The sequence below is a fragment of the Lactuca serriola genome, chromosome 5 (genome assembly GCF_051521515.1).
Source record: "Lactuca serriola cultivar US96UC23 chromosome 5, Lser_US96UC23_V15, whole genome shotgun sequence".
Taxonomy (NCBI): domain Eukaryota; kingdom Viridiplantae; phylum Streptophyta; class Magnoliopsida; order Asterales; family Asteraceae; genus Lactuca; species Lactuca serriola.
Window position 1 is genome coordinate 233,895,057 of NC_136412.1, and position 11,285 is coordinate 233,906,341.

Genomic DNA, 11,285 nt, shown 5'->3' on the forward strand with positions numbered 1-11,285 from the left:
GTTCCTTATTCTTTTCAGAACTATATAACTTAATTTAGATTGGGTTGGATGCCCTTTTCATAACAAAAGGTTGATGCTAGTTCCTTATTCTGTCAGAATTTACAGTTAAATACATTAAGCATATCGAGAAGAAACACAGGGAACCCGAAGAATGCTAGTTCCTTATTCTGTCAGAATAGGTTGATGCTAGTTCCTTATTCTTGATAATACAAATTCTTTAAGAATATTCTTGCAGAATAGTTTATTTTGTAAGAATATTATTGTTGGATTCTGATAGAATTGTAGTTAATTATTTGTATGTTTAATGTGCAGTTGTTACAAGTGTATCACTACAAATTTGGCAATGAATTTCTGGTAGAAATGGCTTCAAGGATGGCTTGAAGACCTGATGGGAAAGGATTGAAGAATGAATTAAAGAATGATCACACTCATTGTTTAAGAATGTTGTTATTTTTTTAAGAATTATACTTGTTATTCTTTCAGAATGTTTGTTATTATTCAATGAATCACAATCATACAATGTAATTATTTGGTATATTATTAGTTCAAGAATCGATTTTGTGTAGTCTTTCAAAATGTATTTACTAGTTTATGGTTGGCATTCTGTCATTCTGACAGAATAAAATCAAAAAATATATTTACTAGTTTATGGTTAAAATTCTATCATTTTGACAGAATAAAACCGGATTTTTAATTTTAAATTAATTTATAATATTCATATTTTTAAAAATAAAGGAATTAATTATCCCTAAAAATCCGAAAATTTCATTTTTTAATATAGGTTAACTGACTAAAATACCCTTATGCTCAAATTTGTGTGATTATATGATACATGTTATCCTATTCTACTATCATAGACCCTCATATCATGACCTTTGATTATATTTCATCCAATGGTCCAAATCTGAGCATTCTGTCACATAATAGTTACAAGAAACAAAATAACCTAACCCTATATATATATATATATATATATATATATATATATATATATATATATATGTTTGTGTGTGATTTCAATATTATATTATAATGTTATACGTATGTGATTAGAAATAGAAATTTTGTTATGTAATTACCACTTACAACCTACAATAGAGATCAATGATATTGTTTTTATTATGGGAAAAGTGAATATACCCTTAAGGGTATATAAGCTTAGGTACCCAAACCCACTATAATACGTCGTTTGGTTTTATATATTTATTATAATGTTCTTAAATTTCAACCCCTAACTTGATTTACTTTCAAGATCTTCGAAATTTCACTATTATCTTCCTCTTACATCACATTTTTATGCCGAACGCCTACTAGGCTATATATATTATACTTGAAAATGAAAATTATGTAAAAGGAAGATAAACGTAAAATTTATAAAAATCTTGAAATTAAATCAAGTTAGAAGTTGAATTAGAATAACAGTGGACAATTACAATGTGTATATATGATACAAAACGACGTAATATGATGAGTTTGGGTACCTAAGCTTATATACCCTTAAGGGTATATTCACTTTTCCCTTTTATTATTTATGTTATATGAATTAGATTATCATGAAATTCAGATATTTAAAAGATGTTATGGTGATGATTTTTTTTATATAATATTTGTTAGACATTAAACTTGTTGATAGTGTAAGAAAATAGAACTGTTAAAAATTCCAAATCATTTTTTAGATGAAATTGCAATTGGGTTTTAGGTAATGAAAATTCCAATAAGTAAAAATTTAACCTATTAAAGATCATAAATATGATATCCGGTACCCGTCAATATTCCTACAGGCCCAATGGTTATTTATTAATCGGGAACCTAAATATGATAATCCACCTTTTTGTGCAATACCCTTAACAGGCGAGTTTTTTGTCTTTCAATTCAACCATCATCATGACACATGCTCTCATAAACTCATCGACAAGCAATTAGCTTTTTACCCTTAGGGAGTTTAACAACGCCCCATGTGATTAGCACTCAATTCGTCAAATTCCTTCTATCGTAGCTTCTTCCCATGCAGGATTACCTTCAGCTTGATGATGAAAAGCAGATGATACCATATAAGAGCTAAGAGAGAATTGAAACTTTCATTACCTTATGTCGTTTAAACTCTCAAAACGATGCAAATTACATACATAATACATGTACAAAACATTTCAACGAAAGAAAGCTAACTAACAAATAACCAACTTTCCAACAAAACATAACCACCATGACAAATATAAACAATTGAAGCTATCATAATTCTTTGCACATAAAGAATATAAACTTATAAATTAGCAAGTTCCGTTTACAACTCGACAAACTTTGATGCAAATGCAACGCTAGTCACTATTATTCCACCCCCGAAAAAGAATAAATCATAACATGCCATCTACAACATTCTACATATATATAACTAATTTCACAAATTCAAAGTGCTTTTCTACTGTGTTTTAGATACATACCTTTACCTCAATACGAAACCATATTGCATATTAAACGGATTTCAGCCCCTTTTTTTTATCGCTTTTGGAAGACAAACGATTTGATAGCGAAAGCAAAGACAACAGCAAACAAGAAGCAGAAGCCAAACACCATAAAAACCGCAACCCCAAGGAACTCATGTTTGTAACCAAACACAACATTCAGTAACTGTTTTATAGGCATAGATTGCACTCCATCTGATAACTTCACAGGATTATCTAAATCACCATATTGGGATACAACTAACCCATAAAGAGTCCATGCGATTGGGTTCGCCCAGTAATACCATCTCCACCATATCGGAATTCTCTGCAAAATCATAACATATCATGTAATTTATAAAATTAAAATAAATAAATTAATAAATTACCTTATGGGGGATCATGAATCCACTGAAGAGGTTCCAGAACATGTAAAAAGGAGCAGCAATAATGGCAGCGACATTGTGATTAGGTGTCATAGCAGTTGTCATCATTCCATAAAAGGTGAAGTAAAGCATTGTGAGGTACATAAAGTACATGTACCATATGAATTTCCACGTGGACCATTCAAATGCAGCCAGCGAGTAGAATATGGTACTGTAAATTACCGCTTGTGCCAACACGTATGGAAACTCAATCGCACCCTATAAATAAAGTACATATATTTATTTACCACATTATAAAATAAAAAAATAAATGTAAATGCGACTCACCTGAGCAAAAGCGAAGGGTAGTGGCGAATACATTCCGGCAGCCCTCTCTCGATATGAAACGAATCTTTCAACAGAAACAACGGGTTGGACAGCGGTGGCGTTGGTGATTCCGATGAAAAGTACAGCTAAATACATGGATCCCATTGCGTTAAAAAGATCTTGTTGGGTCTCCCTAAAAAAAGATAATAAATTAATGATGTTTAAAAAGTAGTGAATTGATAATTAGTTAGTTAGTTTACCTTTTTGAACCAAATTTCCAACAGATTGTTCCGAGCATTAGTGAGATGATGGAGGTGTAGAAAAAGCGAACAGCAGTGTATTGTGGGTTTCGCCAATAAGAAAGGTATTGTTTCCAAAAACAAGTTGCAAATTGATCTGTGTATGATCGAGAGTACTTGCTTGGGAAATGCAATTCTTTTGAATCGTTTCTTGGTTTCTTTAGCCTTTCCACTAAATCTCTGTTGCGTCTGCAATGGGTAATAAATAATATATTTCTCATCAGACACACACAGCCACTTAACTATTTCATATAATATTACACTTTTATCAGAAAGAATGTAAAAAAGAAAGAAAACATACATAAATAATTTGGACTGCCTATAGACTTGAGCAAAGTCTATACCCAAACGAGCTTCTTCTGCTAGTGAAGTAACTTCCAACATCCATGTTGCAGGATTATGTCCAGCTTTAATCTTCCTAACACCTTCAATTGCCTACACATCATATCATATATATATTTAATTACCTACCCCAGTTGAATTAATGAAAAATAAATAAAAATAAAACCAAACCTCAAAATACTCCACAAGTTTGCATGATCTAGGCCCAAGTGGACCCGCATAAATAAGTTGCCCTCCACGCTTCATAAACAAGAGCTGCATTTCAAATTTAACAAATAAGTTTTTTTTTCCTGCCAGCTGGGCCCACACTAAATCAGGTACACGGTGGCCCACTAGATGACTGACAGTATAGATTTTATTTATGGAAGGAAGTGAAGAACCTCATCGAATGCTTCGAAAATGTCGATGCTGGGTTGGTGTATGGTGCAGACGATTGTGCGCCCGGTGTTAACAATGTTCCTGACTGTCCTCATGACTATAGCCGCTGACCTGGCATCGAGTCCTGATGTGGGTTCATCCATGAATACTATTGAAGGATTGGCTACTAACTCAACAGCTATAGTCAAACGTTTTCTTTGCTCTGTTGATAACCCATCAACACCAGGGAGACCAACTAAGGCGCCTTTTAAGGGTGTCAGTTCAACAAGTTCCATCACCTCCTCAACAAAAACCTATGAAAGAAGGCACAACAATCCTGTTATGTCTGTAAGGGTTAAATGGTAGGAAATACCAACCTATTTTCTTTAGGGTTTTTATTATAGAACTCAACTTCTTTATATTAGATCGTTGTATTTTGGGAAATCCACCCGATTATAGGAATGTTATTTGCTATAAACGGATGGATTTTTCGAAAAAGGAAAAAAAAAACGGAAGTACATTGTTATGTCTTGTATTTGGCTCAATTGATAAAAAAAAGTATACCTTTTGTGTTTTGATGTCAACATCTGAAGGTAAACGAAGCCAAGCAGAGAAGAGAAGTGATTCTACAACTGTCAAACAAGGTGAATGAATATCGTTTTGTTCACAGTAACCAGATATTCTAGCAAAAGTCTCTTGTGACTTTGGGTAGCCAGAAATATGGATGCTTCCCTCTATTACTCCACCAGTTTTTCTTCCAGCAAGGACATCCATCAGTGTGGTCTTACCGGCCCCACTTACTCCGACCAATGCGGTAAGGACACCTGGCCTAAATGCTCCGGTGACATTCACCAATAACTGCAATCGATCTTCTATAACCCCTTCTTGCTTCAATTCCTATATAAGTAATCACATGATGTTAAATTGTTAAGTCTTTCATATAAAAAAAAAAATAAAGTATGAAATTTACAAACCAGAGGGATATCAACGTAGTAATTGATATTGCTGAATGCCATGGAAAGTGGCTGAAAGGGTAGAACCATGCCTCTTTGATTTATATTCTTTCCTGTAAATGATATTTTTACATTTTTTTATTGATCGGATTATATGTACATAATGATTGATTAAGGAAGAGTTTGGATCATGAAGCAATGGGTACCCGTGAAAGAGCCTGAATGCTCCAAAAACTCTCTGAGTTGAATGACAACACTTTCACTATTCTTCTTTCCATCTTTGTCCTTGGGGTCTTCTTCTGAAACAATGGCTTGGCTCCTTCCCAAGGCTATAAGTTTGAAATTTCTCAATAAACAAGAAATGTAAAAGAAAAAAAAAAAGAGAAGTTATATAGAGAGGAGAGATGGCTTACGATTAAGGTAAGATAGGAAGAAAGTGAAAAGAACATTGAATAAAATTGTGTATCCAAGCAAAGCACCAAGACCAATCCAATACCAATAACTCTGAGGGAATATACTGCGTGCTTTCAACAACTTCTCACCTAATGTCATCATTGATTGGTTATCTCTCTGCATGAAGAAAACTAAGATTGTAAAACAAATTGCTTAAATCAATAGAAAAATACAAGTAGGTTGTTATTGTCTGTAAAAAACATAAAGTATGTTATCTCTTAGAAATGATAGAGTGATAAAAGGTGAAAGAGAGATTATTACTTTAGCCCAAGAGTGGCCAAGAAATTCATTCACAGATGCTGCTTCTTGAGCATACATCAAAGGAGAAATCCAAAAACCCCAAATCCACCAACTCGGTATACTATCTGTTACAAGGTGAGAAGAAAAGAAAAGGTTACAACTTAAAAGAACACAAATTAGTATTAAAATAAAAAAAAGATCCAAATTTACCTCTTGAAATCACATATCCACCAAGAGCCATAACAATCAACATTGCAAAAGATCCAAATGTGTTAGCCACAATCATATTACGCCCCAAGGATCCCATCAAACGGAAAAGACTAATGGACATTTGGTGAAGGAAGAAAAAAAGCAGAAACTGCTTTAAAAACCTGAACATTTATTTATAAGAAATTAAGAATCAGCATGGTTTGACCTTGTGTTGACCATCAAAAAAATTATAAAATGTACCTGACAATATTCGGATCAAGTCCAACCACATAGTATGTAACCACCACCCAGATACCAGACTCTATGAGTGAAGTTGGGATACTCAAAATCCAAGAAGGAAGTGTATAAACCCAACAAGGGTAAAAGTGTAAATCCCTATGCTTGTAGATCACCGGAAGCTTGGCTACTAACATTGACACTTCTGTGAACCCATTGAAGAGAAGAATCACCATAGAAAAATAAAGTTCTCCAAGATATAAACCTCCATCATCAATCGTTCTATGATGCAAAGTTGTCCGGAAGAAAACACTCATTGTGGTGATTGCAACAAATATAAGCTGCAAAAACAGTAGATCATGTTTTCATTGTACTTAAGAATTCAATAATAAAATTTCTGTTTGATAAAATTTAAGAGTGGCATTACCTGAATGAATTTAAACACGTAGATGAATGAGTTTTTTTGCATGAGTAACAACTGCCAATTAAAACTTGTCTTGAGAAGTTCGCTTCTTTTGACACCATAACGAGAAGTCGACAAGGCTGCTGGATGATTGTATTTCTTATCAAATGGAACAGAGAGTTCTTCAACTAAATTCTTTCCCACTCGATATGAACGAAATGTTTCTGCAAACTTTTTAACAGGTATGTAGCTATAAGGTCGATCCGGAGCAGACCAATATTGTTCTTGATCTTTCTCAGAAACAACCTGTGTCATATAGAATTCAATGAAATAGAATTATTGATAATTCGTTCACTTCATAACTTTTGAAATTATTTGGCAAAAATAAAGTAGTTATCCACCGGCAAGAGAAAAAGCGGAATAGGTTTCATGCCTATAAAAGGAGTCCAAAGCTTTGGTTTCAAAGTACCACAAGTTCCCCAATCAAATACACTTCAAGTATATTGTTCTTTTCTATAGTGTAGAAAAGCGAGTTAAATCTTTGGAGAGTGTAGATGTAATCAGGGGGTTAGATTGAGAGATTAGTCTATGTGATTGTAACAAATTATCATATAGTGATTTTTTTTCTCTCTAGTTTTGGAGTTATCCACGTATATTCTTGTGTTCAAGTTTCTTTATTATTTTTCGTTGGGAATCTCTGAGAACATGATCTCACAACATAACAATGTAACAACTTACTTCTTGAAGGAAGTCTGCAACATTCTTCCTTTGTGGGCATTGAAATCCCATAAACGAAAAGAAATCAAGAGCAGTATTTCGTGGGCCTTGGTAAACTATATGGCCCTCACATATGAGGATAATATCGTCAAATAAATTATAAGTCTCTGGAGCAGGTTGAAGAAGAGAAATCAATGTGGTCCCATCAAGTGCACGAGTTGAATGTCTGAGATACTTGATTATTTGGTATGTGGTTGAACTATCAAGACCATTTGATATTTCATCCATCAGAAGAACTCTAGAGGGACCCGCCAATAATTCGCCTGTTGTTAGTCGTTTCTTTTGTCCCCCAGAGACCCCTCTCAGCATTTCATCTCCAACCAATGTGTCCGCACATGTATCCAATCCTAGAATCTTTTTCAAATTAAATTTATTAGTTAACACAGTATGTTTCAAGAAAACAACCAATCACGATAGAATAAATAGCAAATACCTTTAAAATGTACTCCACAACAAGACTTGTTTCATGTCCACCTAAAGCCAATGCCTAGAAAACGAAAAAAAAAATTCATTAGTTAAACCTCAATGAATCCAAATAATGAAAGTTTGATACCTTCATGAATATATCAAGATCTTCATCAGGTCTTATTCCAGCAATCTTTTCTCTTCTTGTAAGTTCCATTAGCATATCTACCATTAAAACCTATCATTCAGCTTTTTTGTACACAAAGAAACATATATATATATATAAAAAAAATACAAAATAATCAGAAATTCAAATAACTTACCATATTTAAATCCAACACCTTGACAACGTGCAGATAAGTCAAGTGTTTCCCTAACTGTCATCTCTGCAACATGCCAATCTTGTTGACTGACATAAGCTGATGTTCTTTGAGGAACAAACTCCTTTAAACCATGCCCATTGTAGGTGATTTTTCCTGACATCTTTGACATAATCAATGTGTAAAGACAGGGATTTAGTAAAAAATATATAGAATCATAAAAGCATAACAAACTTTTTTTTTTCTTCAGAAAACAGCATTGTTTTAAAAAAGGGTTAAAGTCATAAACGGATAAAGAACTATACTTTAATTCACAAAACACCATTTTTTTTCTTAAAAGTACTATCAGAAGGTAAGCAACCGGAACTATTTTATTGGTTTTTTGTGAACAAAAACAAATAGTGTGTTATCATTTATGACATTAAACTTTAAAAAATTTAAAAATTAAATGTCCATAGCAATTAGCATACCTTCAAATGATGTCCAAGACGTCCAGCCAAGGCTAACATGAGAGTTGTCTTTCCAGAGCTTGGAGGACCAAGAAGAAGGGTCATTCTGTAAATATAACATCATCCATCATTAATTGTATAATTGTTTTTTTACTAGAATAATATTATATAGTTTTGTCTTGATGTTGCACCTTGAAGGTCTAATTATTCCGCTGACATCATCCAAAATTGTAAGTTTTCTTCGTTTCCCTTTGTATATCTTCAATTGCCTTAAGAATGCCTGTTTGAGATTTTGAGAAGGGTAACCATAAGTCCATAACCAATAAGCATTTTCAAGTGCTTTTTTTTTTATTGAAGAAGATATAAGTTTAAAAAATAATTTTTTTTCTGTAAGTAACATACCTCGGTCATGTTAACAATGAAATTTGTAATTGTTGGTAATGCTCTACTACCAACATGAACATATGTTTCTACATTCAAGTTCTGAAATCTGATTTCAATCTTTGGAAATTCCAAATCTACCCTGCAATTTGAGTAAAAGAAAACTTTAAAAAGCGTACAACTGAATGGGTTTTGGAATCTATCTTGAAATTAAACGGAAAATTCAGAAAAATAATTTGATTTGTATATAACAATGACCACATCATTTGGACTTATTCCCATTTTTTTTTTTGTAATATCATAATTAGTGTTGATTCTGAATATTACGAAAGCTATGATGGGAAACCTATGATAAAGACACATTTCTAATTTACTACAATAAACCTCTCGATTCAAAAATGATTGTTAACATTAACACCAACCTAATCTCGATTCAAAAACAAAGGCTAGAAGAAATAAATTATTGCACCTACACCTCTTTATTTCTCTTCAAAGCCAGAATTTTAGCCTTTGTTTTAATTTTATAAAAAGCATCGATTTCCTTTAGCTACGCAAAACAATATTTTAAAAAATAAATAAATAAATTTTCATGTATGCTTTAAATTTTTTTGGAAGATAATTATAGTTTCGATTGAAAATAATCGGCTTGATAGATTGTAAAAAGTTTAGCGGTTCCGTGTTCAAGCTTTTCGCTTCATCGGCACCGAGCTAAAAGCAGTAAGCAAAGCCACAAAAAGACGAGAAAAACGTCAAAAAGTAGAAGAAATTTTTGAATTATAATTTAAAAAAAAAAAAAAAAAAAAAAAAAAAGGAAAATTCATATTACGCATCAAATCGCCGCCGCATTCGATCGAAGAACCGCTTCCAGTCGTCATCGGCGGAATTCAACAACCGATCTAACACCACCTTCAGCTCCTCCACTTCAAGCTTATTAACTTCAACTTCCTTCGAATCTCCAACGATATTCTTAAATATACCCTTCCGAACTCGATTATAAGTTGGCAATCTCTCGATAGCCGCCCATCGTAACGCCTCCTCGTCGTCTCCGTCTTCCCGGAATGACGACGATCTCGCTGATAAATTCTCCGCCGAATTCCACATTGTTTACAACACGGCTCTAAATTCAAGCGAAAAAAAAACCCTAGATTTGAGGGTAAACCTGATCAAGTAGATAAGGTCACAAAGAAAATTAGCTTGTAATGGTACTCTACAATGTATATAGATGATACATTTACATTTGGACTGGTGGTTGAGCTCAGCATTAATGGCGGGCTTTCTGCCTTTCTCTCTCTCTAACTTTTTTAAGCAAAACGTTATTTGTACACTAAAATATTGGACCCTTGCCCTTTCTTGGCCAGCATAGATATTAGTTGTTTCTTTATTTTTTAGAGGTTATATACTATTTTAGGACTAAAATACTTTTATAGCGGTATGAGATATTTTTTTTATTTTATTTTATTTTTTATTATTTTTTTTATTTTTTTTATTTTTTGAGATTGAGGGTTCAATTTCATGACATAGATGGAATTTGAAGAATAGTTTATGAATATACTATTAGATTTGTTATTTAAAAAAAATAAAAAACTATTTTAGATGGATTTGTATATTTTTAGTAAATTATTTTTTATATAATATATACAAATATATTTGTTTTGGATTATACTTCATCTAAATCGTAATGTAATTTTTATATATCTTTTTTTATCTTTTATAGTGATTTATTTTTTATTATTTTTTAAAATTAAAATATATCATTTAATGATCAAACATATCATTATATTATAGTTTCTGAATATATTATATTTGCCGTTCCAAAGAAAAAATATACTATTTTAGACGAATTTGTACATTTTTAGTAAATTATTTTCTATATAATATATATAAATATATTTGTTGTGGATTATATTTCATCTAAACGTAATGTAATTTTTTTTATCTTTTATTGTGATTTGTTTTTTATTATTTTCTAAAATTAAAATATATCATAGTTTAATAAGCAAACATATCATAATTACTTTCCCGTCACAGGTAGGTTAGGATGGTCGGAGTGTTTCAAAAAATCGGTTTTAGACTGACGATACTGGCAATAGCGCTAGGGGGATTACAATTTCCCATGGTAGGTTGAGGCTTTGACATTCAACACGGTTAAAGAACTTGTGATTCCTCTCCAACGGTTCTAATTAAAAAAAAATGATTTTTCTATTATAAATACTATTATCTACCAATTTAAAACCATATCTTTTTTTCTTTCAATTCCATTTCATTCTCTTATACTTTTTTTTTCAATTTCATTCCATTTTACTCTATTTTTCATTACATTTCAATTCAAAATTTGAAAATATATGTCATT

At 32.1% G+C, this 11,285-nt stretch overlaps 1 protein-coding gene across 1 annotated transcript; it reads right to left on the minus strand.

Moving 5' to 3' along the window:
* Positions 1-2,246: 2,246 nt before the first annotated feature.
* On the minus strand, positions 2,247-10,217 carry ABCG32 (pleiotropic drug resistance 4). The gene is made up of 23 exons (XM_079001827.1): positions 9,762-10,217; positions 8,957-9,077; positions 8,746-8,834; positions 8,576-8,660; positions 8,109-8,268; positions 7,934-8,010; positions 7,814-7,867; positions 7,342-7,734; positions 6,628-6,909; positions 6,225-6,541; positions 5,985-6,145; positions 5,796-5,899; positions 5,495-5,651; positions 5,288-5,410; positions 5,103-5,194; positions 4,693-5,025; positions 4,152-4,442; positions 3,943-4,026; positions 3,731-3,864; positions 3,391-3,618; positions 3,152-3,323; positions 2,828-3,082; positions 2,247-2,766 (listed from the first exon to the last, which is right to left on the minus strand). Exons 1-23 carry the CDS (start codon positions 10,034-10,036, stop codon positions 2,494-2,496), a joined length of 4,260 nt encoding a protein of 1,419 aa, XP_078857953.1. The 5' UTR covers positions 10,037-10,217; the 3' UTR covers positions 2,247-2,493.
* Positions 10,218-11,285: the final 1,068 nt, after the last annotated feature.